This window comes from Macaca mulatta, chromosome 1 (assembly GCF_049350105.2).
Source record: "Macaca mulatta isolate MMU2019108-1 chromosome 1, T2T-MMU8v2.0, whole genome shotgun sequence".
Taxonomy (NCBI): domain Eukaryota; kingdom Metazoa; phylum Chordata; class Mammalia; order Primates; family Cercopithecidae; genus Macaca; species Macaca mulatta.
In genome coordinates this window covers 106,776,625-106,803,265 of record NC_133406.1, presented here as the reverse complement: position 1 = coordinate 106,803,265, position 26,641 = coordinate 106,776,625, and the positions used below count along the sequence as shown (strand labels likewise).

The following is a 26,641-nucleotide window of genomic DNA, read 5'->3' as shown; positions in this document are numbered from 1 at the left end:
GATCCCAGAGGGATATGAGCCTAACTCTTGATAACTCTGGGCTTCCTTTCCCAGGCCTCTGTGTGGGGATCTTCCAGTTCCTCTCCCCATTTGCAAGCTGTCTCCACTAGGAGAAAAAACCCAAGGGAAATGGGGCTGGCCCAAGAGCAGCAGTGATCGGGGGTAGGTCTCAGGGAGGATTGCTAGTGGGAATTTCCTAATGTTCCACCCTTGTGCACTGGAGGGTTTCCACTGACTTTCCACGGCTTTCATTTTTTTCTCCTTTGTAAGCGTGTTGAGGGGAGGGAGTGGAGTGGAGTGAGTGAGGTCCAAGGAGGGAAGAATGAGAAAGACTGTGTGTCAGTCTTGGGGTGAACTTCAAAACAGCCTGCGAGGCGAGCCATTGGTGGTTGCACTGGCTACAGCTGGGGAAGAGATGGTGGAAGTCCTTAGGGCAGGGAGAGCTCCATTACCAGCCTGCCCCCCTCCCCAAAAAGTCCCCAGTCTAGTGATTTCAGGAAGTCACTAGGGGGATCTGGGCCTGGGTCTTTGGCCCCGGGGCTGCCCCAGAGGCACTGCACACCCCAGCTGGAGGTGATGCCACCAAGATCCCTGGTACCTCTTTCCCCTGAAAATCATCGTGGAACTTCTACAGTTCTATCCAGTTCAGGTACATTATTCCATTTGACCCTCACCACTTTCTGAGCCTGGGGGGCAGTTAGGGCTGAATGTGTTATTCCCAGAAATAGAGGCTGGGAAACACGAAGGGACTCGCCCAGGGCCCTCAGGGCTCGGTGCTGGCCCTGATGTCCCGTGTCTCCCCGTCTCCCGAGGGGCCACTCATTCGGCAAACCTTTATTAAGCCCCTCCAGGATCCCCGACGCCGCCGAGGCGCCCAGCGACGCGCGGCGGGTGGCGGCAGCTCCGGCCCCCGCCGCACTCCAGGCGCCCGCAGCGCTCGTCCTGACGCGGCCGCCATGGCGCAGGAGAACGCTGCCTTCTCGCCCGGGCCGGAGGAGCCGCCGCGGCGCCGCGGCCGCCAGCGCTACGTGGAGAAGGATGGCAGGTGCAACGTGCAGCAGGGCAACGTGCGCGAGACATACCGCTACCTGACCGACCTGTTCACCACGCTGGTGGACCTGCAGTGGCGCCTCAGCCTGTTGTTCTTCGTGCTGGCCTACGCGCTCACCTGGCTCTTCTTCGGCGCCATCTGGTGGCTGATCGCCTACGGCCGCGGCGACCTGGAGCACCTGGAGGACACCGCGTGGACGCCGTGCGTCAACAACCTCAACGGCTTTGTGGCCGCCTTCCTCTTCTCCATCGAGACCGAGACCACCATCGGCTACGGGCACCGCGTCATCACCGACCAGTGCCCCGAGGGCATCGTGCTGCTGCTGCTGCAGGCCATCCTGGGCTCCATGGTGAACGCCTTCATGGTGGGCTGCATGTTCGTCAAGATCTCTCAGCCCAACAAGCGCGCCGCCACGCTCGTCTTCTCCTCGCACGCCGTGGTGTCGCTACGCGACGGGCGCCTCTGCCTCATGTTCCGCGTGGGCGACTTGCGCTCCTCACACATAGTGGAGGCCTCCATCCGCGCCAAGCTCATCCGCTCGCGCCAGACGCTGGAGGGCGAGTTTATCCCGCTGCACCAGACCGACCTCAGCGTGGGCTTCGACACGGGAGACGACCGCCTCTTCCTCGTCTCGCCGCTGGTTATCAGCCACGAGATCGACGCTGCCAGCCCCTTCTGGGAGGCGTCGCGCCGTGCCCTCGAGAGGGACGACTTCGAGATCGTTGTCATCCTCGAGGGCATGGTGGAAGCCACGGGTGCGAGCGGGCCTGGGGAGGGGAGCGGGGCTGGCAGAGGGTGGGCAGGGCCCAGGAAGGCAGGGGCAAGACGAGGGGCCAGGGGAGGTGGGGAGGATGGGTGGAGGGGCTGGTGGAGGATGACAGAGTGAGGTGAGACAGGGGTCGGGGGTGGAGGTGGAACTGAGCAACGCTGCAGAAGGCCAAGAGAAAGCTTGGAGGAATTCTTCGAAACGGCACTGGCGTGGGGCCCTGGGCCCAGAGGAATGTGTCACTTGGAATAGGGAGAGTAATAATAGCTAGTGCTCAGCCAGTACTCACCCTGTGTCATGCACAGTTCCAAAGCACTTTCCACCTCTGAGTCGATTTAATCCTAACAAGATTAAAGGTAACTTCTTGTTATTGTGCTCAATTTTCAGAGACGAGATTGCTCCAATGAGAAGTTAAGGAAATTGTCCACTTTCCTAAGCCAATAAGTGGCCATGCCTGGATTGGACATAGGCAATGTGGCTTCAATGTTTAGTGGTCCCGAGTTGGAAGGAAGGGTTAGGTTCAGGGGTTTTCTCACTGCAGCCAGGATCAGGCCCCTGGAATTTGACGGTGAAGGTTTTCCATTGCCTGAGTTATTTCTAGGCTGGATCTTGAGGGGAGCTTAATACCTGGTCTCACTTCTGCCTCGGTTTCCCAATTCATCCATTTCCACTGACAAGGGATATAGATGATGTTACCATTTCTAGCCCTTTTCCAAAAGGAACTGGCAACTCATCTGTGATGTCAATAAGTCCAACCCAGACCTACACAGTGAAGGCTTTGGAAGCAGGTGGGAAAAGACCAGTGTTACAGGAGTCGCAAAGGAGTTTACTTAGGACTTGAGATCTAGAGGACGGATGAGGATGAGGAAACTGCGGGTGGAGGACCAAAGGCCCACTAGGGGGCGCGGCAGTCCCTGCTTCTGAAGCCAGAGTTGCTGATGCTCCCTGCTGGCTTCGCTGACAAGCTGGTGCCTTCAGATCCTTTCCCTGGCCCCTTTAGGCTGAGCCTCCGCTTCACACCCCAACCCCACCTCCCCATCACTGTTCCCATTCCTGCTTAACCCCGACTCTTTCCCCTTCCCCCATTCACCCCGTTCCCTTTCCTCTCTCTCTCTCCAGCTGTCACTCCTTTTTTGCCAGTATCTCAGGCAGGCCCCTCACCCTCCAGTGAAGTTCCTGCCCGGCCCTCTTTTCTCTTTGTACCCCCAGCCCTGCCCTCTCCTCCTCGAAGCCCTTCTCTGCCCAGTGTCCCTTATGCCTCTTTCTTCTCTCTCCCACTGGATATTTTCTATCCCAGCTTCACTGAGAAATACCAATGTCTCAGGGCCAGGCTTTCCGAGCTGACAGCCACTCTCCGGTTAGCTAATGTGCACTCTTCTGTTTCCCCTTGTTCCGAGATGGATACGGGTTGGGGGCAAGACCCTGTGACAGAAAGGAGAATGACCTGCCCTAAGGGGTGCACCAGTCCAACAGGAAGATAAGACACAGGCCCCGGACAGGGAGGACCAGGACAGAGGAGATAAGGATAGGAATCTGTCTGTTTTTCTAGAGAGATAAAGCTGGAAAGGATGGTAATATTTTGGGTGAGACAGTCAGGATTCAAGACGCTTTTGAAAAGCAAGAATAATGAGCCAAACCCCAGCAAGATGACATTTAAAAGGAATAAATATAAAATTCTACATTTAGGCTTTAAAAAAATCACTTATGTAAGCACAGCATGGAAGAGCACTGGTGAAAAAAAGAACTGGGAGTTTTAGTTGGCTACAGGCTTGATGTCGTAGCAATGTGATGCAGCCTCCAAAATGATTATGTAATGTTATCCTGGGCCCTATTAGTGAAAGCGTCATGGCCAGAAGAGAGAGATGGTGCACCTTCTCTTATGCGCGGAGCAGGCCACAGTTGGAAAATTTACTACACTCAAAATGCTTAAAGGGCCCTCCTTGGCCATTCTGGCTTGTAATCAAACAAGTAGAATTTTGGAAAACCAGGTCAAATGAGGAATCGTGGAGGAAGCCAGGGATGTTAAGTCAAGAAGAGAAAACATGAGGGAATCTGAGACTCCTGTTTTCAGATACTCAAAGGACTGTGAAGTGGGAGAGGAATGACGCTAAGGGTTGGAAATCCCAGGGGACAGGTTTTAGCTCTGTATAAAGAACAACCCACCTATTAGAGCTATCATACAAAGGAGTGGGTCCTTTATGAAGTGGTGAGCTATCAATCCTGGGAGGTAATCAAGCACAAGCCAGATGCCCATTGTTAGAAATGCCCCTTTGGGGAGCCCTATATGGAGTGAGAAGTTGGACTAGATGATCCCCAAGGTTAGTTTCAAGGTTAAGCTTTTTTTGGCTGGCATCACCAAATGACAGGAGGGGAAAAAAGAGCTGGAGATGAAGAGGAATTGGGGCAAATGGAGAAGAGGTGAGGGAGCTGGGTAAGAACAGGAGCTAGGGCAGGGGAGAAAATGGACTGGACCAAAGGGAGGTGGGAGCCCTTAGGAAGGAATAGAAGGGAGGATGCTGGGAGTAGGGTTGTGGAATGAGAAGAGGAGAGGGAAGCCTGGAGCTGAGATGCCCCCTGACTCATGCCCCTCCTCTCAGGAATGACATGCCAAGCTCGGAGCTCCTACCTGGTAGACGAGGTGCTGTGGGGCCACCGCTTCACGTCAGTGCTGACTCTGGAGGACGGCTTCTACGAGGTGGACTATGCCAGCTTTCACGAGACTTTTGAGGTGCCCACACCTTCATGCAGTGCTCGAGAGCTGGCAGAGGCTGCGGCCCGCCTTGATGCCCATCTCTACTGGTCCATCCCCAGCCGGCTGGATGAGAAGGTGGAGGAGGAGGGGGCGGGCGAGGGGGCGGGTGGGGAAGCTGGGGCCGACAAGGAGCAGAATGGCTGCCTGCCACCCCCAGAAAGTGAGTCCAAGGTGTGACCAGCTTCCTCCGGACCCCTGTGGCAGACCGGGGGCCAGACACAGGTACATGGGGAACTGCATATCGGAGGAGAAGGAGGAGGAGGAGGAGAAGGCAGGCAAAGCCCCTGGAAATGTGCTAACGTTGGAAAGTCCCCATCCCCCAGAATCTCAAGTCTAGAATCCAGTATGGAAGGGAGGGGTCCTGATTTCAGGGAAATGGAGGGTGGGGCCAGGTGAACATGCCAGTCTGTGTTTGACCTTCACATTTGTTCATGAGTGGATGTATGGACAGAAGGATGGACTTTTGGGGGTTGGATGGGAAGATGGTGGCAGATAAAGACAGCTGACAGATACATAAATGGACCAATAGACAATTGGTTCACTCAGGGCTGCCACTAACCTGTAGAACACCTCTGTGCAAATTCTAAAAAGGAACCCTTTTCCTCCAGACAGATACAGCCCCAAACCAGGGTGCATGGCTTGGGGAGCAGAGTGTAGGACGGATTGCAGACCCCACTCACCTCTTCTGCCAGCCTCCCCACATATGGCACAACTGTCTAATGACACGGTAGGCCAAGCTGAAGCAAAGGAGAAAGGAGCCGCACCAAGATGGACACATGAGGAGGGTGCCCTCCTAGCTCCACCCTCCCCAGGATGAAGGGGTGCAAGGGGGCTCAGCAAGGTGTGAATGACCTTAGTCTGCAAGTTCAGGGAAGCAGGCAGAGCAGGGAGGTGCCTGAGCTGGGGCCTGGAGAAGGGCCTGGGAAAGGAAAACCAGCGATGGCTATTTTCTTACAGTGGAGTGAGATCTTACAGGTATCAGGCACAGGCAGGAAGAGGGAGAGAGCTCCTGAGGAGGAAGGGACAGAGAGAGATCTAGAAAGTGGGTTCACTAGAGCTGGGACACAGGGAGCCCCTAGGAAAGCAGTGTGTCCTTGGGGCACAGTCATTCACATCACTGATTGGGTGCCATGTGAGTGGACATTCAAAAACCTGGTTCCTGTCCTCAAAATAAGGGGCACCTGGGAAAACAGAGGAATCGACCTGTGGCGACCGAACAAGGGATGATTCAAACTGACAACCTGTGCAGTCCCGCGGAGGGTGGGGGAGTGTGGGTGATCAGAAGGCTGGGGCCGGTGTAAGCCATAAGGAATATGTAAGTCAGGAGTTAGAAATCTTCAGTGTGCACTGGAATCACCTGGAGGGCTTATTAAAACACAGATTTTTGGGCTCCACTCCAAGGGTTTCTGACCCAAGAGGTGGGTCAGAGAAAAATGTGCATTCCTAAGAAGTCCCCAGGTCATGCCGTTGCTGCTGGACTGGGGACCACACTTTGAGAACCTGTGCTCTAAGCAAAGACTTGGAAGTCATATCAGGACATGGGGTATAGAAACTGAGGAGTAGCTGAGAGGAAGATGAGAGAAGCTAAGAAGAAGCTGAGGATCCTCACAGGAGCAGACAGAGAAATGTGAAGGGCAGGGTTTTGTGTGTGGGAAAGGGACCCGAAGCCCAGGCTGAAGAGTTTAACTTTGGGCCCAGGAACTCAACCATCAGTGGAAACAGGGCAGTGACAAGTGGAGGGGCTGTCTGGAAGCTGAGCAGGCCCGACAGAGAGATGAAGCCATCAGAAGGACTTGAGGGGGTTCCTGGGGAGGCCAGGGGGAGGTGGAACAGGAAGGGTTTTAGGGGCAAAGGACAAAACCCCTTGTAGGACTGGAGGCAGGATTGAATGTAGGAGAAAATTTGAGAGAAGTGATAGGAGTCAGAACATCTGGATGTGTCTGCAGCCTGCTGTCAGCCCAACTGGGCCAGGGGGTCCCAAAGACACATATTCTCACCCCACCTCCACCTGCTTCCTGATCACATCCCAGTCACCAGCGGCAGCTTCCTGGATGGTGGGGAAGAACAATGGCAGGTTGAGAGGGGCAGAGGGGTGCAAGGGACCTGAAGCTGGCCTGGAGAAAAGCGTAGGCCCAGGAGAGCCTGCCTTGGGACAGTGCCTGTCTCCCACACAGCAGCACTGGCCCAGCAAGAACCTTCTCCCTTGGCCCTGGCCACATCCCACTCCTGCCCTTTCATAAGTCCCCTGGGGAAAGCACCCGTCTTCTCTGTTCCAGGCTGGACAGCCAGGGTCCTATGGGCGCAGTCAGGGTCCTATGGGCACAGCCAGGGTCCTATGGGCACAGCCAGGGTCCTATGGGCACAGCCAGGGTCCTATGGGTCCTCTGGAAGCAAGAAAGGGGGCCATGGAAGGAACCCAGACAGTTTGGGTTCACTCAGAGAGGACCCAAGTCCCAGTCCCTTCCTTTCAGTCAAAGCACGGATATCTTTGCCTCAGGTCACAGGGCACCAGGGGGTCCTGTCATCAAAGATGAGATTCCTGAATGCTGGTATTGGCTGGTCCCCTAAGAACAGACGTTGGGGTGTGGAATGGGGATTCATTTGGGTTTCAGAAAAACAGGGGAGTCTGGACAAGAGGGGATGGGCTACTTGGTATCCAGACACACGCACTCACACAGGAGCCAACCCTTTGCAACTGAACAAGCAGAGAAACTGAGGCTGGAAAGGCCCCTCCTGCCTGCTGAAGTCACTGGGACCCTGCCACACCTCTCCTCGCCACTGTCACCACTCAGGGCACCACTGTACAGTGCAACAAGTCAGGAGACCTAGGTCCTACTCCTGACACTTGCTAATTAGCTCTATGACTCTGGGCAAATCGCATATCTGGGCCTCAGTTTCCTCATCTGTAAAAATGACACTTAGCAAACTCGTAATGCTCAATAAATGTTTAAATAACAACTGAAGGAGGCCTACTGGATGCCTCTTAAGGTGCCGTGCAGGTAAGAATTTTAGGATCAGAGAATCCTTAGGCAAGAAAATTCATGAAACTCCTGAGGCACTGGAGGAGGGGTGAAGCTGAAGGATGGGAGGGAGGAGATCCCAGGGTGGGTATAGGCAGGTGAGGCAGGTATATGCGGGTGTAGCAGGTATATGCGGGTGTAGTGGGTGTATGCGGGTAGTGGGTGTATGCAGGTACAGCAAGTACATGCGGGTGCAATGGCTCTGTGGACACACAGGCCCTCCCCTGACTGCCTGTTGTCCCAGCCTGAGTATCAGTTGTGTTCTGAGGCTTCTATTCTGCTGCTATCAGTCAGAAGGAACAAGAATTGCAGCCCCAGGGTCTAGTGGGAGGACTCAGGTCCAAGACTAGCCTGACCAGGAGAATAAGAAGAGTGGGGGAAAGTCTGGGGAGCTCAGAAAAGGCACTGCCCCTAGAGGCCCATGCCCTTTAACATGGGAGAAGCTGGGGAGGGGGGACCACATGCAGCTGGAACCTACCCTCCTTTTCTATGCTTCCCTCCCCAAGTAGGAGTCCAGTCAGGAGTTGTCTCAGCCCTGACAGTTCAGGCAGCAGATGGAACCCAGGTGTCCCCTCCTGGGGTAGGTGGCATGGCCCGTGGAGGCCAGATGGTGTTTGTGGTGGGAAGAGAGGCCTGGGTCGTCCAGAATAGGTTGTCAACCCCCAACCACCTCCCTACTGTGCACCCTGAGCCTTTTACAGTCTCATGATAGGGAAGACACAGCCAAGCCTGCTTTTTATAAAACCAGTTTATTCACCTTTTAGAAAAACTAATTCCAGGATGGGGAATGGCCTCCCTATAGGATCCCTATGAGATCAAGAACAGAAGGCCAGAGGGAGGGGCTTGGGAGGGAAGGAGTGGGGAAGGGGAGGCATGTCTCCCATTCTGGGTAGTGGGAAGTCAAATAAATTAAAGGAAGAGTGGACAGAGGGAGAGGGTGTCCAGGCAACCAGAGGAGGGCTTGGAGCTGGGCCGGAAGACAGTCAACACCTGCAAGACCTGAAAAGGGCACCCAGTGTGAGCTAAGGACAGAGAGCCCTGCGTGGGGCTCCCTCGTGGCCTCCACCCCTTAACAGGGCCCTGTGGATCTGAGCTGCCTACTCCTCCTCCAGGTGGGGCCTGGGAGGGAGCAGCTTGGTTCAGGACTTGGTGGTGGGAAGCCCAGTGAAAACAAGGTTGGGGGGTTCTTTTCCCTCACCTGGGGAGTAAGAGATCACCGTTTTCGAAGCCTCTTCATGAAGCAGCAAGTGATGGTACCAAGGACAGTGGCCCCAGTGACTAGGGCCACCCCTGTACCCACCAGCAGAGGCACCAACAGGGTGTCCAGGGCTGGGGGAGAGAGTATGACTGTTCAGAGAGGATGCCATCATCCTCCACCCATCACACTTGCCTCTACACGTTCCCCATCAAGTTCTCTGAACCCACCTTCTCCATTCACAGGCACCCCATCCCTGCCCACAGCCTGCCCTCTCAGCATGCAAGTCAGCATCAACCACAGAGGACCCCATGCAGGTGGGCACTGCAGGGCTGGAAGTTGGATTTTTTGAGACTTCATGTGACAGGATGTGGAGGAGAGAGATAGTAGCAGGAGGGTGAGAAGATGGGAAGGGAAGGCCAGCAGCAGGGGCCGGCAGGAAGGCAGAGCGAAGAGGGTGGAGGGGTGTCACTTACCATGCATGTAGGGGTAGACTGTAACAGGCCCTGAGCGGGCACTGCCCGCCTGGTACCAGCTGTAGTCAGCATGCTGCACCCAGGCGCTGGGGGCACAGTGGTACACGCCTTCATCCTCGGGCCCCAAGCTGTGCAGTCTCAGCCGATGGCTTCGGGGCCCCACCAGCTCTACGCTGACAGGGCCTCCTCCAGGCCGGACTCCCAGCTCTGCCACACCATCCTGGCCCACGCCACCCACCAGCTGGGCAGGGACAGAGCTGAGCTCTCCGTCCTCTGGTCGCTCCACCCACCAGCTGGCGGCCAGCCGCAGTCCTGGGGGGCCACCCCGCACAGAGATGTTGCACAGCAGGGAGGCAGTCTCCCCCCGGTACACTGTGCCTCCTGCTAGCCACGCCACAGCCTCCAGCACCACGCCTGCAGAACAAAGGACATGGGGTCAGAGGGTGCAGGGCCAGGGAGCATGGGGTCAGAGCTGCTGCCAAGCACCGCCGCAGGAAACTCAGGGTATTCCCACAATATTGGGAGAAGAGGAGCGTGAGGCTGTGGCATGCAAGCAGCCGATGGAGAGGGAGGGGGGCATGGAAACAGAAGGAAAAGGGGTTGACAATCCTCAAACCCTGTCCAGGGCCCAGCCCCCTCTCACCTTCCTCCCGCACGTGTACAGGGAGAGGCCGGGAACGGGCACTGGCTGCTTCACGAAGCCGGGTCCCAGACCCCCGAACATAGGCTTTGGCGAGGCAGCGGTAGGTGCCCGCATCACCAGGCCTGGCAGCCTCTAGCCGCAGCCGGTATGTTCTGGATGCCACCTTCTCCATGGCAATGTGTCGGCCCTCATAGCCAGGGCCCAGGCTGCCCACACCCTCTGTGTCCAGCTGGGCTACCAGGCGGCCAGGCCCAGGTGCCCCCGCAGGTGCCATCTCCCAACCTACAGAGTATGCAGCATGACGGCCTGCTGGGGGAAGTGCCCCTGACACATTGCACAGCAGTTCCAAGGGCTCCCCTGGGCCGATCCGACGTTCACCAGGCCCCACTGTTACTGCCAGCTGGCTGGCTGAAACACAGGAAGGGGAAGAGGTGTCATGGAGGCAGGAGGGGACACAGAGGCACCTGATTCCCAATTTTCTGTTTCCTCCTTGACAGCAGCAACTTCAAAACCTCCTGTCTGCCCCTCACTGGGTATGATCATCTTTCTACTTGGGGGCTTGAATCTCACCCCTCAGCCATGGGCCTCCTAGCTCTATACCCAATTTCTGAGCAGAGAAAACCCATCAAGGGCAGAGGGGGAAGAAATGCTAACAAGGCTGCTCACTCTGTGGAAGATGAGTTCCTTGGAGTCAGATGATAGCTCTCTGGTACCCCCTGCGGCCACAGCACCCACCAGGATACTGTCCCTCCCAGCTCCCACAGTGGGATGTATAAGTGGTACTTACACAGTGTCTGCACGTCCACGTGGGCCAGGACAGCCCTTTTCTCTGCGATCTGGGCCCAGCTGCCATCAGGATCCTGAATCCACTCAGCGGCAGTGCAGTGGTAGGTGCCTGCGTCCCCTGCCTGGGCACCCCCTACTACCATGCGGTACCGATCGGTCCCTTCCTTGCCCAGACGAAGCTCCCCTGCAGCCAGTCGCTCAGCATAGGGAGCTCCGGCCTCCACGGCCAAGTCTGACCGGATTCCCACCACTTCCTGCAGAGTTGCTCGCCCAACTGGTGCCTCAGGCACAGATCGCCCAAAGGACACAGCCAGGTGTGTGTGCTGCTGTGTGCTTGTCCTCGCCAGGCAGCCCAGTGCCAGCTCCTGCCCCTCATGCACCATCAGGCGTGGGGGTGAGGTTGGGGCCTGGCGGCCTCGGGGCCCTGGGGGGGCAGCAGACACCTGGAGGGCATCTGGAAGAACTGGAGAGAACAGCTGGAGTGAGGGAGGGCTGGGAGCTGGCAGCCCTTGTTACTGTTTCCTGTGTACAGCCTATCTCCCTAAATAGACTGTGAGCTCTCAGAGGGCAAAGATTGCATGTTGTATTATTTCCTCTGTAACTCAGTGGTGCCAAGTGCAGTACTGGGCACAGCACAGGCACTCAATAAATACTTGTTGAATTTCATAGAACCAGCCCATGTTGGTTCTATGTTCGAGACTGACCCCTGTTTGAAATACTGAGAAAAGTGGTTCTGTCTTCCTTCTCAGAACACAAAGAAACTTAGTGAGAATGTCACACGGTCTCACTCCTTCCCTAACTCTACTCTCTTTGCCAGATCTGGGTCCTGTACTGTCCAGTAGTAGAGTCTATTCAACCCAATAGTCTTCCTCGTTCTTGGGAATGGAAAGGGGAATGGACAACTTAAGGACCCTTCATCTCCCAGGAGGGGTCTTGATATGATAAGACAAGCACTGGCCTGGGTGAGGCAATCTGGGTTTGAGTCCCATATCAGTCACTGAGTTATTGGGCGACTTTGTGCAAGTCACTTAACCTCTTTGGGCCTCAAGTTCCTTGGCTACAAAACCTAAGGGGCAGTTAGATAGGTCACTTGTGGCTTTGACTTTCTGCCTTGAGAGGGTGTGTGGCCCCACCCCGTCCCAGGGCCCAGTACCTCTCAGCTCCACCTTGCCGCTGTAGCTGCCCAGGTAGCGGGTATCAGTGGAGGGGGTGTGGCACTCATAAATGCCAGCATCCTGGGCCTGCAGGCGGGCAATCTTGAGCACCACAGCATCACCTTGTAGGCGCTGCACCTGCACCTCACCCGCCACCACTCGGGACTTGAAGATAGCATAGGAGAACTGGGTATCCTTGGTACTGACAATGCCCAGTGCAGTATCTGGGGCCTCAGGCCTATACAGGAACCACTCGAAGTTCTGCTGGGCAGGTCCCTCGTAGCCGGTCACGTTGCAGGAGATGGAGACAGCTGTTCCAGTCACGCGGTACAAGGGCCCCTCGGGGACCAGCACCTCCCGGGCCCAGCATCCCATTCCTGTAGGGAAAGGCAGAAGAAGTTGGAGATGCCTGATTCCCCATTCCATGCCCTCTGCCACCACAAGCACCATTCTTGATCTCTGCCTACAAAAGGAAAGGACACCTGGGGAAGATGGTCCACAGCTTGGACCCTGTTCTGAGAATAGGAAAGGGATGCTGTGATATAAGACACCTGGATCTCAAGAAGGTGGCACGGGCCCAGGATTGCCTTGGCACCTAGATGCATCCCATTTCTGGTGGACTAGAAGCAGAGCGCCTGAAGGCAGAAAGGAGTACATCTGATTCCTGACCTAACCAGGCTTTGGTTCCAGCTAAACCTTGATCTGTCCCTGCCACTCACCCACCTCCATGTCTGCCATTCCTTCCTCAGTGCCTGGCCAGGGGAGCCTTCTGGCTGGGGGATGCTGAGACTACATGTCCCTCCCCTTTGCTTGAGGGGAGCTGGCAGTCTTGCTCAGAAGTGCTAGTTGGCTCAGCTGTGTCACCTGGACCAGACAATGGAGCCAGTGACCCTAGCTGGAAAGGGCACAGGCCCAGTCAGTTCTCACCACACAATGCCCTCCCCCCTCCAGCTGCGCAATGAGCTCACTGCTTCTCTCACCCCACAGGGCTGCCCAGGCAGCTGGGGCTTCTGGGGCAAGGTCCAGGCTCTGCTCTCGCCATTGGGGCAGAAGATCCCCTCCTCCAGTGCCTGCCAACCTTCCTGGCTAGCCCAGCAGACACACAAGGCGCCTGCCCCAGTTCCTTAACAAAGCCTTCATTTGCATATGGTATGCATTCATTTACATATATGGCTTTCTTTCTGTAGGGAGGCATTAAATCCCAAGCTGCCCCTTCTCATCTCTCTCCCTTCAGAAAGGTCAAACCTCTCTTCTTCACCCTACTCCACCCCTATGCCCAACTCTACCCCAGCAGATACTCCTGGCAGACTTAGAGGGCTTAGCTCCTCCCTTCTCTCCTTCCATAGCTCCCACTAGATAAAATCGCAGAACCTCAGAATGTAAAGAGGGCTAGGCTACCCCTCCCCCCCTCCCCATTTTACAGATGAGAAAGGTAAGGCAGGAAAAGTATAATATCTTAGCCAAGATCATGCTGTCCCTAGATGGCTTCCACACCCTCCTCCAGAGGGGCAAAACCAGGGAGGAAAATGGGGAAACTCCAAGGCCAGGCCTGAAGGGACTGACCTCACCAACCAGAGTGTCACTTTTAGGCCTCCCAGGGGGATACCATGGACTTTCTGCAGAAGCTAGAGGAAAATGCCCAGGAGTCTGTGGTCAAACTCTACCCTCCAGCTTCTCTAGAATGGCTCCTCTGAACTTCCCCACCCCTGCTGCTGGGCTCCTAGCCCCTTCCTTTATCCTCTGGCTGAGTCACAGGGAGAACTCATGGTCTGTTGTTAAGGGCACAGGCTGTCAATCAGGAAGTGAGATTCCAGCACCATCCCCATGCCCAGCTGTGTGGCATGGGATCCAGTCTCTTTCTGTCCTAGGCCTCGGTTTCCACACTGGAGGAGAACTAAGAGCTCCAGCTCTGACCATGCATGAGTGCGTATGTGACTCAGGAGAGCCCTGCCCCAGGCCAGGCAAGTTTCATAATCAGGGTGATGGTGGAGACGGCCAAGCTGACACCTTCCCTGACTGCCTCGGGGCAGACTGCTCAGAAGGCCCCCTCCCATCTTCCTGGCTCCACAACTGCTGATGCTTGGAGATCCCCATGGGAAAGTTACCTCCACAGCCTTAGGAAATCAGTTGCCACACAGCTCTCTCTCACCTCCTCTGTATTAGTTGCAGCGAGGAAAGGGAGAGCAAAGAGGCCTGCTTTGGAATCAGATCTGTGTTCAAATCCTAGCCCTAATACTCACTAAATGTGCTCTCTGGGGCAAGTTACTTCAATTTCCTCACTTGTGAAATGAATGTAAGTGCCCACAGGCAGTGGGTGCTCAGACGTCTGCGTGCTCCTTTTTCAACCACAGGCCAGCACTTCCCCACCTCCCTGGGCTCCTCCCTGCTCCATGCTGCCCGCTGGGGAAAACACAGCAAGTGCTAGGCAACCCAGGTCCCACAGAGCCTTCCTCTCTGTACATCCTCCTGCCACCTGCCCAGGGACCAAGGAGAGGACTCATCCTAGCCCTGCAGGGCCCAGGGACCTGCAGCAGGGGAAGGCTTTGCTTGGTGCCACTGTGGAGCCCTGGTCTAGAAACAGGCAGCTGGGGCTACCTTCAGCCTCTGCCTTGACAACAGCAGCTCTGAAGTCACCATCCCCACCTCCACGCTTCACTCTCATTTCAAGGGCTTCAGCCTCATCAACATCTGTACTGGCAGTTTCACTTCTCCACGCCATACTCTTCCCCAGACCACCTCCTACAGGCAGCCTTCCAGTTCAGGCCAAAAACAATTCCACTGTCATTACCCCCAGGCATCCATGCAAGATTAGCCCAGAACAACCCACCATGAACACCCACCACAGCAGGCACAAGGTGCTTTGAGATCCCAGGATCAGTCTCCATGGAACCTGGTTTCTCCTGAGGCAAGGAAGCTGGAACTAAGCGGGTGTGAAAACTGATGGGTGGCTGCAGAGCCAAGTGCCATTTGGGAGAGAGGAAGAAGGGCAAAGAGGGACCCAACCTGGGATGGAGATGGGGGTGAGAGAGAGAACTGCCCCCAGTTGATGAAGTGTGTGGAGCGCAATTGGGAGAGACTTACTTCAAAGATCGTGGGCAGAACTGGCCTCTGGGCCTCCAGCCAACTCTAGGGCAATTATGAAGCTGGGCAGGCACTGCCCACGCAGGGCGGGCACCCAAGGCCAGGCCTGGAGCTGAGTGTGGGGCAGAAAGGAGTCGCAGCATTTGGTGCAGCGACCCCAGGACGTGGGTATGCTAGCTGAGAAGTGGGGCCTGCCCCAGGAGGCCAAGCAGTGCCTGGGGCAGCACTTTAGTGGGTCCTCCCTGTGCCCCACTCCCTGACTTAGAGCTGGGGAGCCTGCACTCTTCCCAAGACTGGCTCGGCGGGCAGCCACAAAGCGCAGCTGGCCGCCGACCCCGGGGAGGCTGGAGGTACCCCTGACGGAGGAGGATGTGAGGAGCCCCGAAATGCTCGGGAGGTGCTGGGTGGCAGGCACCTGCCCGGCGGGGCCGGGAACCGGAACGGGGGCCTGACTTACCTAGTATTAGCAGCAGCAGCAGCAGCGGCGGCGACGGCGGCAGCAGCGTGGGCCTGAGGGCGCCCATCCTGCGCGGCCAGCTCTGGGGAGGCTCCGGGGGATGGCGCGGGTTCTGGGGGACCGGTGGGGTGGGGGGCGCATGCCCAGGTGGGGGGCAGGAAGCTGGGCAGCGAGGCGTGGGTGCGCCGAGCGAGCTGAGCTGGAGCTGCCGAATCCCCTCCCTCCGCCCCTCCCCCCGCCCCTCCCCTTGCTTTCCCTCCAGCCCTCGGCAGTTCTGAGACCATTCTAGCCCCAGCCCGCCCCGGCACCGCCCCTTCCTCCGCCCCGTCTAAGCCCGCCCCGCCCCGGACCCAGCCCTGGCCCGGCCCGCCCCACCCCGCCAGACTCAGTTCTTCGCTCCGCACTTGGCTCCGGCCCCGCCCTGACCCTCGAAACTCACCTTTGCTTCGCACCGAGTCCCAGCCCCGCCCCGGTCCCGCCCCTCCCCGCCCCTCCCCGCCCCTCCCCGCCCCTCCCCGTCCCGTCCCGTCCCGCAAGACTCCAGCCCTGGCTCCGCCCCGGGTCTCGGCCCAGCCCCAGTTCCGGCCCCTCCCTCGCCCCGCCCCACCAGGACTACAGTAGGACTACAATCTTGGCTCCGCCCCGGGACCCGGCCCCGCCCCAGTCCCAAGCCCCACCCCTTCCCAGTCCCCCCAGGGCTAACGTCAGCCTCCAAACCTGACTCCGCCATGGACCCCGGTCTCGCCCCGCCCCTGGCCCTGGCTCCGCCCGAGGCCCCGGCAAGAGTGAGCTAATTGCACCTCGGCGCATCGAAATTCCCACCCACCCTCGTACAGAGCGCACCCCACCCCGCACCTGCCAGCCTTTCCTGGAGAATTGGGTGCAGGGGCCCTGGGATTGGCTGTGGCCACGCATTTAGAATTCAGTTATTTTCTCTGAGCCATAGTCCTCGCTGCAAACCCTGTTGAAGTAGGGGTTGGCAGAACCCAGGAGTTCCTAAAGGCGAAGGGTTTGAGCTGAAGGGCGCTTCCAGGATCCACAAGGTCACTGGAGACCTGTTTTTCACCCCCTCAGAGGGCAAAACCAAAAGAAAAATGGATTGGGAGAGGCGGCCGTCCATGTGACGTCATTTCTGGGTTGGGTGATCCTAGCCCAGTTGTTTAACCTCCTTCAACTTCAGTTTTCTCCTCTGCAAATTGAATTGAGGTTGATCACACCACCCAAAGGGGATGATAGGTAATGTACATAAAGTGTTTGGCACAGGAAACTAACACGAAATGGGAGATAACGAAGGATTATTTTGTTTTAGTTTTTGAATTATTATTTGAACTGCTTCCTAAGAGGCTTAATTTAGACCTAGTTTAGACCTGGCGTTTAGGTGAAGGAGTGTCTATGTTCAGTGACAGTGGGAAGAGATGAACATTGTTCTGGGAAGAGTGGGGCTTGCCCTGGAGGTGGGAGAATGGAGGAGGCACCCTTCCCAGGTGTTCTGTCTCTTCCTGAACTGTAAAGATGGGGAGTGGGGAAGGGCAGGAAGGATGAGACCAAAATGGGGAGAAGAGATGGCCAGGTTTGCAAAGCCAAGGCTGTCAGAGTGGCTGTCAGTGGGAGGTGATCCCAGAGCCCATTTACCACCCTCTACCCTCCAACACCCTCCCTCTCCCCTCTTCCCTCCCACTCACTCACCCCCCCTTTACAGAAGAGGAAACTGAGGCCCAGAGAGGGTAAGTGGCACAGGCCAGACCAGACCTTCCTTGACATTGTATTCCTCAAGCGTGGCAGAGTGCCTGACTCTGAGAAGACGCTCATGGGGTTGCCAGTAGAAGCCACATTGAGGAACCCTGGAGAAGCCAGAGAAACTGAGGCCAAATGTTTGGGGCCTTGAAGGGAGGTCAGAGGTCCAGCCCTCACCTCCCAGGACTGCCAGCACTGGCCCATGAACAGGGTAGTAGGGTGCCTTTTATTCCCACTTTGAAATATCCACAGCCTGGTTGCTCCGGAGCCTCATCATCTAAATCCATCCACAGGCATACTGAGCTATGTGAAAACTGAAACGCATAGGGAAGCTTTTGGATGAACACGTCTTTCCCTTTATAATGGATTTAATCATCGAGTGGATTGAATGCCTTCATGATGCTTGAGGGATGAAAGACGTTACCAATTGTAATAATGACATGTCATTTATGAAATGCTGACACAAGAAGGCCCTTTTGGATATTAGTCCTAGTCCTTATAGCATATTTTGCAAGGCAGTGTCATTTAACAGAAGAGAAACTTGAGATTAGACAGGTTAAGTATCTTGCCCAAGGCCACACAGTTTTTAAGTGGCTAAGGGGTGACTTGAGCCCAGGTTTGTCTATCCCCAAAGCCCCAAATCTTCCTACACCTCACTGTCCCTCCTCCCAAGCCTCTCCACCCTGTAAACTCAGTCATTCAACAAATATTGATTGGGCCAGGCCTGGTACTGGGTACTGGAGATGCGGTGGTAAACAAGGCAGGCCTGCTCCCCTGCCCTCAGGGAACATAGTTCTGTATGTTAGGGATACATTTCATAAACAAGTCATAACCAACCCCCGGTATAAGCATGATGAGAGAAGTCTTCAGGGAGGTGAGATATCCTCTCTTACCCCGCGGCCTGGGACGGGGAAGGAGCTGGGGCAGGCTGGCGTTGAGAGCTGGGTTGGTGTCTCCCTCCAAAGGGGATAAGGCCCAAGGAGAGAGCAGTGTCTTCAGCAGGCCCCTCCCCAGAATCCGGGTTCCAGCGGCGGCCAGCAGGGGGAGCCCACAGCCCAGGCCTGACGGACCCCTCAGCTGCTTATGTAACTGGGAAAGCTGGGGGAGGAGAACAAACCCCAGGCACGAGGCACGTCACACACACGGACACATGTCCCCACTGTAATGGAGCGGGGATCATACAGAAAGACGGCTCCCAGAAACACACCCCCACAGAGCCATGCGCAAACACATACAAGCTGCAAAAACAAGGATGCATGGTGTAGATTGGAGAGCACTCATCTCATCCATTAAAAACACACACAGGCCTCCCAGCACCTAGGCTGGTGCCCTAGGGTGGGGTGAGCAGAGAAAGGAGGAAGGAAGCCCTTCCGTGAGTTTCCAGGCCAGACTGAGACACGGAGGAGGGAGCCTGGGTTTGCAGAGAGACCTGGGCAGGCATGCAGTAGTGACCGTGAGGGACTCTGATGCCCGGCTGGGCTGTGTTGTCATTGCCATCACCAGCTTCCCACCTGCCCTCCATATACCACCCCAGGCACGGGCCTGCATCTGACACCGGTCCTGCTTCACATGAAACAGGTCTCATTTCACCTCGAGATGACAAGGCACCAAGGTGGCACTGAGGTGTCATGAGTGTTGTTAAAGATAATTGAGACCCACACTTTGCCCAAAAGCAGTTTATAATCCAGCTGATACGTGACACACTGCAGTCACAACCAAGGAGACAGCTCTCAGAGAGGAGCACGTTCAAAGACAGGACCATTCACATATGCGGGCCTGTGTCAGGCACTAAATGTGATCTCATCTATCCTCATGTGCTATTATTATCCCTGTGAGAAAACTGAGGCACAGAAAAGTTAAGAAACTTGTCCAAGGTTAATGGATTAGTTACTGTCCACACAGGGATTCGAAACTTGGATCGCCTCACTGTGGAGCCTGTGCTTCTAACTCCTGTTATGTTGCTGCTTAAAGACAAATGTCACTAGGGACACAGTTAAATATGAGTTTAGCACACATGACTATATACCAAGCTGTAGACACAGATACTGCCATGGGGACAAAGTGACAACTATATCAAATCCATAAGCACACATGCTCATCAGACAGTCAGACATATAGAAATGGCACAAGCATACACATAGAACTCAGCTCTCTCTCTTTTAAATGTGTATCAACCCTAGCTTTGTTGGGAGCTAAGGATCACACACAAGAATGTCCTGTGATTTGTGTGTGTTTATAAAGCGATGGCCCATACTGCCCTGATGAGCTATATTTTCCCACCCTCCCAGAAGGGAAAATTCTCTTTGCTGAGTTGCTGAGAGGCTCAAGCAGGGTCAGAGACAGAAGTAGTGCAAAAACCTACCCTCGCCCTGATAACAAACTCATTCAGAGACACACTGAAACAGAAGTGCACATACAAAGATAAACACAGAGACATTATGCACACCCAAACACCAAATACAGAACCACAAAGCCATCTCCCCCTCTGACACACACACATACACACACACACACACACACACACACACACATACACTTGCATTCCACCCTCTCCCTCCCTGCTTTTCTCCCTGAGCCAGGCGTCTGCATCTTCATGGTGGAGTGTGTGTGTGTTTGTGTGTATGTGTGTGTATGCATGTCTACTCTCTGAGCCCTCCTCTTGCCCTGGCTAAGCCCATACTCCTGCCCCCATTCTTAAACCCTGTGCCAAGGGGAGCAGCACAGCTGTTCAAGAATAGCAGAGCCACGATGCCACTGGGGCTTTGGCACGACCTGGCCCTGACTTCTGAGGGGGCCTTGCCATTTCTGAACCAAGGATTCTTGCCAGCTGCCACCCACGCTCGAATGCCATGCATGGATTCCTTGGAACTGGAATCCCCTCGGTCTCCCTCCTGACCTCCTGACAAGTTATTTGTTCCCCAGTCCCATCGGGTGGGTGCCTGGGAGCCTGGGCTCCGCCCCAGATGCTCACCCATCCCACTTCTCCATTCCCAGTCTGCTAAGAGGGAACTGACAACTCAGATATGTCTGGAGGGTAGCGTGGGACTGAAGCAATCCCCACTGTGTGATATTACTTCTTCTCTAACTGAGCAGCCTAGGGTGGGGTGGGGGTCAGCCAAGGGCAGGAGATGGCAGGGGTTTGGTTAGACAGAGGTTTGTGGGCTGAGTGTTGTAGATGAGGCTCAGGGGGCAGGAGGCGGGTAGCACCAGGTGGCTGCCAGTCATTTACGAGTTTGTCTCCACCCAGCTGTGAGTGGGGTGAGAAGGGAACAACAATTGCTAATACCTACAGAGCATCTACTTCATGTTGGGCACCATTGCACACACTCTGTGCACATTCATTCATTCAGCTTTCGCAACAACCCCATGAGGTGAATACTACGAGTATCTCTATTTTACAGCTGGGAGACAGAGGCACAGAAAGCTCATATAATTTACCTGAGGTCACACAGCTAGCAAATGGTAGCACCCAGATGCAAACGCAAGCTATCTGACTCCCAAACTTCAGTTTCCCAAACATTCTTCTTCCCTTCTTCCTCCTGTTTCCCTAGCCTGCCCACATTTGCTGAGTGACTGAGGAAGTGAGGACACACCAAGTGACACATTGATACATACATACAATTCAGGCACACACATGCATATCTGGTGCCTATGCAACCTTCTGAAATAACTTTTGCCACTACACAGCTCCAGCTTCCAGCACATAGTGAGTGTTCAATAAATATGTGTTGAATGGATGAATGCAGAACTGAAGGCCCAGGGAACAATGAGCGTTGTGTGTGTGGTGGTATGGGGAAAGAGGGAGGGGAAAGGAGGGATTTCTCACACACACACACACACACACACACACACACACACACGGCCCTCTGCTGCGAATAATGTCCAAGACTCACTTCTAACTCTGGGGTCCCAGTCCTTCACAGCTACCTGGGTGGGGAAAGAGCAATGTAACCAGGCTTTACAGGATTCTCTGAAGACAGGGGATGCAGAGAGAGCTCTGGAAGAGGACTTGAGGCACACAGCCACCTGGGCCTTCCAGCCAAGCACAGCTCCTCCTGTGTTTTCACCTCTCCCTGCCCCATGCCTGCCACGCTGCACTGCAGGCTCTCCCCTGGCTCCCTCGGGACAGTCCCTGCTTCCTCCGCTTGTCCACCTGGACTCTCCAGGAACCCGGCACCCCTTGGCTATTTTGGCCGAAGAGTAGACAATTCTCCTTTTCCCTGTTCCAACTGAAACAAGGGTGGAATTTTTCCAAAGGCTCTCTATTAGGAAAGTGAAGGGAAAACAAAGCCAGAAATACTCTGCAAAAACAAAGAAACAGATGGAACAGTGGGGGTGACCGAGCTGGCCATGGGAAAGAGTGGGGGCCTAGAGTTTTGATGCTAGCGCGACCCACCCCCTTGCTCCCACTGCACCCTGTTCTCAGCTCCTTGGTAGAGTTTCCCACTCTGCATTGTAATTACAGGGCTTGTTTATATCTGCCTCTCCATCCTGGCTGTGAGCTTCTCAAGGCTACTGTTAACTCTTTTTTGCCCTTCCCCAAAGCCTACAGAGTCTCCTGGCAAGGAGTAGAAGCTCAGTAGACATTTGCTGAGTGACTGAGGGAGTGAGAACACACCAAGTGACAAGAGAGGGAATCTGGGCCCTTCCTCTCTGGTGGTCATGTCGCCTCCACAGTGCGCACTGTTATTTCCTCTGGAGTCCATCGTACACTAGTCACTTCCATCTACAACTGATAGAAAATTCCTCCTCTTATTTCAGAACCTGAACCTTCCATCCCTAGGCAAACAACCCAAGCTGGCTTCCCAAGCAGCCTAGGAAGGGCTGAGTTCTGTCCTGTAGGAAGGGAAGGGTGCTGGAGATCAGATCAAGCTGAAAAAGAAATTACAGTCTGAAGGCCAGGACATTGGAAATCAAGAGCACAAAATAATTGCTAACCTTCACTGGGCATTGTAATTCTCAAAATGACTCTATAAGTTAGAGGTGTTAAAAAAAATTGAAGCTCAGAGAAGCTAAAACATTTGTCCAAGCCAGGCACAGTGGCTCACACCTGTAATCCCAGTACTTTGGGAGGCCAAGGCCGGAGGATCGCTTGAGCCAGGTGTTCAAGACCAGTCTGGGCAACAAAGCAAGACCCTGTCACTACTAAAAATTTAAAAAAAAGAAAAAGAAAAAAGAAAAAAAAACTAGCCAGGCATGGTGGGCATCAACTGTAGTCCCAGCTACTCAAGAGGCTGAGGCAAGAGGATTGCGTGAGCCTAGGAAGGTGAGGCTGCAGTAAGCCACAGTTGCACCGCTACACTCCAGCCTGGGCAACACAGCAAGACTCCATCTCAAAAAAAAAAAAAATGTGTCCAATTAGTGGTAGACCTAGGATTTCTTCTCCAGGCATTCTGACTCCACGGCACAAGTCCTCAGCCATGTTGCGGGCTGCATCTGTACCATACAAATTATTGTCCTCAGAAGGAGCTGGGAGATGACAAAGGTGTAGAGGTCCAACCAGCCAGCAGGGCAGGGTGACAGGGAATCCATTTGGTACTGAGGCCCTGAGCACTGGCATGAAGGATCCCAGCTCCTGAACTAGATAGCCCTGGGGACAGGGGACCGGCCAGAACAAACCTGGAAATCAGGGGATGAGCCAGGTTACCAATCAGCAGCTCAGGCGTAAGAAAGAAAGCTTCTGTGTTTTCAATTAAGTGAAAAGCTTGGGGGCTGGGATTTCAGAAGCAGACAGCACAGACCTGGATTTGCCAGCTGTGTAGCCTGCATCCCGTTACTCACTTTCTCTAGCTTCAGTGTCATCGTCTGTAAAGTGAGAATTACTAGAGTGCTCATCTCATTATTTTTCGAGGATTGTTGTGAAGATGAAATGAAAACATATGTATCATGATGCCCCATTATGATCAAAGCTAGGGCCCACAGGCAGAGTGGGACCAGTGACAAAGGAGAGGAGACTTCTAAATGGGTCTCTACTGTTCACTGGTTTTCCCCATCCGCTGTCTCAGTTTGCCCAGTCTTCTTTCCCCTTCCAGCTCCCACAATCCCCTTGGGAGAGGGTAACCTACAGCCTGCCTCAGCTTCCTCACCACACTCCTCAACCCTCCACAGGTTATATCCAAACTTGACCTGACATGGAAATGGTTTTCCCAAAGGACACACCAGTGACCTCTGAGTTGACCAAAAAAAAAAAGTGACCAGCTTTCCTTTCCCCTTGGCGTCTGAAATCTGAAACTGTTAGTTTTTTGCCCCTTAAAACTTGTTCCTCTCTCAGCTTCCTGGCCCCTCTACTCAGCCTAATTCTCCATCTCTCTGTCTTCTCTACCTTGCCATCTCCCAGATCCTCTTCCTCTGCCGTAGGTGTTACTATCCAGGATCATCCAGGATCCACAGACTTCTGTCCTCTAGCTCCCCTGTCTGGGCCATCTCCTCTGCTCTCCTGGCTCAATGTTCATCTCCATGCGGGGATTCTTATGGCCCATGCCCTCTCCCAAGCTCCAGTCCCCATTTCTGTCACCCACTGAGTGCCTTCATCTGAAGCCCTGCCTGGAGCACCTCAACCTTCATATGCCCCTAAGCAAACTTGCGGCTTATTTCCCAATCTCCTTCCTCCCCTACCCTTATTTTAGTTAACTTTGCACCAAAGTCCTCACCACCCCCACCATCTCCAACTGCTGCCTTCCTTACCCTGATGTCCAATCAGCTGCCAAATACTGAAATTCTACCTCCCAAACATCTTTTTCATCCATCTCTGTCACCTCTCTGTCTTGCTCCAGACCGTCACCACCTATAGCCCCCATCAGTCTCTCCCTTCCAACCCAACACCCTGTCCACGTACAGGCGCACACCCTGCCATCAAATGAGCCTTCCTAGAACACAATTTCAATGAGATTACTCCCCCGCTCAAAAACTTTAAGTGGCTCCATATTGTTTATAGCAATATTTCTCAAACTTGCTTGGTGGTAGGAATACAGATTCCCACTCTCCACGCCCACCCTCATGAATCAGAATCTTGAAGAAATGTCCCTGTTCTTTTATAGTTTTAACAAGCACCCAGGTGATTCTTATCATCAGAGCCTTTTTAGGAAACACTAGCAATTAGAATGGCAATTATTCCGGCATTCAAGGCCCTCCATGAAATGGCTCCAACATCTATTTCCAGTATTACCATCCATATTTCTTCCTTGTGCCCTGAGTGCTTCCACTCTCTGTGCCCGTGCTCACATTGTTCCTTCTCCTTTATCTCTCTAAGTCAGATCCTACCTATCTGTCCAGGCCCAACTAGAATGCCACCTCCTCCATGAAGACCTTTCTGATTCTTCCAACGGAGAACCATCTCCCCCTTCTCTGGGCTCCCACCACCCTCTAAAATGCAATGGTGAGCAACCAGCAGCCAGCAATACCTGGCTCAACACAGATGCACAAGAGTTGGCACTTTTTCTTTCCCTTTATCTTCTAGAGCACTCCTCACTGTTGCCACTGCATCCAGACGGTTCTGGTCATTTACTCCTGGGGACAAGAACCCAAAGGAGAAGCTTCAGTGAGTCCTTACAGCATGGAAGTTAAATGTGCAGGCTTTGGAAACAAAGTAACTAGGTTTGAACCAAGCCCCCCTACTTGGGTAAGCTTAGGATCTATGTGCCTCAGTTTTCCCATCTGTAAAATAGAGTTTTGAGGACTAAGGTAAGTACTACATGTTGTCTTCATTAGTTCTGGAGTCTGGGAAGTCCAAGATCCAGGTGCTGGCAGATCCAGTATCTGATGAGGGGTCCCTTCCTGGTTTGCAGATAGCCACCTTCTTGCTGTGTCCCCACATGGTGGCGAGCAGAGAGAGGAAGCAAGCTCTCTCACGCTTCCTCTAAAAGAGCACTAATCCCACCCTCATGACCTAATTATCTCCCAAGTGCCCCACCTCCTAATACCATCACAGCAGAGGTTCAATCTGTAAATTCTGGGGAGACGCAAACGTGCAATCTATAATAAGTGTTCACTAACTTAGCTATGACGAGCTACAAATCTTAGGGACAGTCTAGCTCAGTGGTTCTCAGATCTGCCTGTTGATTCATCTGGGGAGTAAAAAAAATACTCATGTGGCTGGGCGCAGTGGCTCACGCCTGTAATCCCAGAACTTTGGGAGGCCAAAGTGGGTAGATCATGGGGTCCGGAGTTCGAGACCAGCCTGGCCAACATGGTGAACCCTGTCTCTACTAAAAATACAAAAATTAGCCAGGTGTGGTGGTGCATGCCTGTAATCCCAGCTACTCAGGAGGCTGAGGCAGCAGAGTCACTTGAACCTGGGAGGCAGAGCTTGCAGTGAGCCAAGATTGTGCCATTGCACTCCAGCCTGGGCGACAGAGTGAGACTCTGTCTCAAAAAACAAAACAAAACAAAACGCTGATGCCTAAGCCCCACCTTAGATCAATTAAAAGCATGGTACCTGAAGATGAGGCCTGGACATGGGATGTTAGCATGCAGCTAAGGGTGAGAATCCTTAGCTAGTCCAACCCTCCACCCCCTACTTTATTGACGATAGGTAAAGGACTTACTCAAGTGCACACAGCTGGTTAATGGTAGAGCAAGTCCCACACTGAAAGTCTCTGCCCTCCCTCTAGTCTAATCCACAGTGATTTCCAATACGATTTCCAATATGCCATTGCCCAGCCTTTGCTCCCGCGTCATTGGATTGGGAGAATCATCTAGGCAGGAGGCAGAGCCAGGCCCACTCAACCTCACTCAGCAAAAATAGAGGTAAAGAAGTGGGAAAAGTTTGAGGAAATGGAAGTGGGGAGTCCCTGAGGACTATGAGCTCGGGAGGACAAGGTCGAGAATGGGTAGGGGGATCTAGTGACTAAATGGCATGAGATTCTGAGGGAAAGGACAATGAGGGTAGGGACCTTGTTTGCCTTGATTGTAAGTGTCTTTCTAGTGCCTTGCACAGAATATAGCATATAGTACGTGCTCAACAAATGCTTGTTGAATGTCTAAATGATGCAATAGCATCAAAAAGCACATGTTCTGTTTATTAAGTCACCCAGAGGGCACTCACATTCCTCAAGGGGGCAGTGGTGAGAACATCCAGACAGCAGCACAAAAGTACAAGAATCTTGGACTTTCAGAGACACTGAGGTGCAGAGGAGGCCAAGCTCCCTGAAATTCCAAGGAGAAGCTGCTATGGGAGGCAGTGGCCCTGTGTGCCAGATGTTTGCAGGGCATCCTGAACTCTCTGAGCATACAGAATGCCACAGGGGACAGGCAGATAAACCGAGCTGTATCCTGGGCCAAGTGGAGGGGGCCTGGTAAGGGGAGAAGGAGGTGGGAAGAAGGAGGCTGGGGGCCAAGCCAGCTGCCTCTTGATAGGGGAAGCGGGGAGGCGGGGTGCTCTGGGCCAGTGGCTGGGTCAGATCTCTGGCCAAAGCAAACCTGCCTCAGGGGGCTGGGGGGCCCCTCCCTCCCTGCCCAGATGGAATCAAAGGCTAACAGGACCCCTTGAGGGTCCAGCTGTGACCCTTGCTCCTCACACTCAGCAGGG

At 54.3% G+C, this 26,641-nt stretch overlaps 3 protein-coding genes across 39 annotated transcripts in view; 2 read left to right on the top strand and 1 right to left on the bottom strand.

Moving 5' to 3' along the window:
• Positions 1-10,544, top strand: part of KCNJ9 (potassium inwardly rectifying channel subfamily J member 9) — a 62,716-nt gene extending 52,172 nt beyond the window's left edge. For 6 of the 31 annotated variants that reach the window (XM_077941027.1, XM_077941030.1, XM_077940989.1 and 3 more), the window contains 2 exons: positions 843-1,806; positions 4,415-7,532. In XM_077941027.1, the coding sequence (XP_077797153.1) occupies positions 957-1,806; positions 4,415-4,746 (1,182 nt within the window). In that variant the 5' untranslated portion in view covers positions 843-956 and the 3' untranslated portion in view covers positions 4,747-7,532. Of the gene's footprint in view, positions 1-54; positions 650-842; positions 1,807-4,414; positions 7,533-9,029; positions 9,255-10,400 lie in introns of those variants that run through there. The other 25 variants (XM_077941043.1, XM_077941046.1, XM_077941038.1 and 22 more) reach the window with 12 other exon arrangements.
• ATP1A2 (ATPase Na+/K+ transporting subunit alpha 2) overlaps positions 1-26,641 on the top strand; it is a 74,241-nt gene that overhangs the window by 13,564 nt on the left and 34,036 nt on the right. The gene's annotated exons all lie outside the window — the stretch shown is intronic.
• IGSF8 (immunoglobulin superfamily member 8) lies at positions 8,323-15,595 on the bottom strand. 7 transcript variants are annotated; one of them, XM_077940628.1, is made up of 8 exons: positions 14,925-15,036; positions 14,684-14,763; positions 11,843-12,220; positions 10,691-11,152; positions 9,904-10,311; positions 9,261-9,674; positions 8,788-8,918; positions 8,323-8,588 (listed from the first exon to the last, which is right to left on the bottom strand). In XM_077940628.1, exons 3-7 carry the CDS (start codon positions 12,216-12,218, stop codon positions 8,803-8,805), a joined length of 1,776 nt encoding a protein of 591 aa, XP_077796754.1. In that variant the 5' UTR covers positions 12,219-12,220; positions 14,684-14,763; positions 14,925-15,036; the 3' UTR covers positions 8,323-8,588; positions 8,788-8,802. The 7 variants fall into 7 exon arrangements, with proteins under 7 accessions (XP_077796754.1, XP_077796762.1, XP_077796747.1 ...); XM_077940636.1 differs by lacking the exons at positions 14,684-14,763; positions 14,925-15,036 and adding an exon at positions 15,286-15,595 and having other exon boundaries at positions 11,843-12,252; XM_077940621.1 differs by lacking the exons at positions 14,684-14,763; positions 14,925-15,036 and adding an exon at positions 15,315-15,595 and having other exon boundaries at positions 11,843-12,252.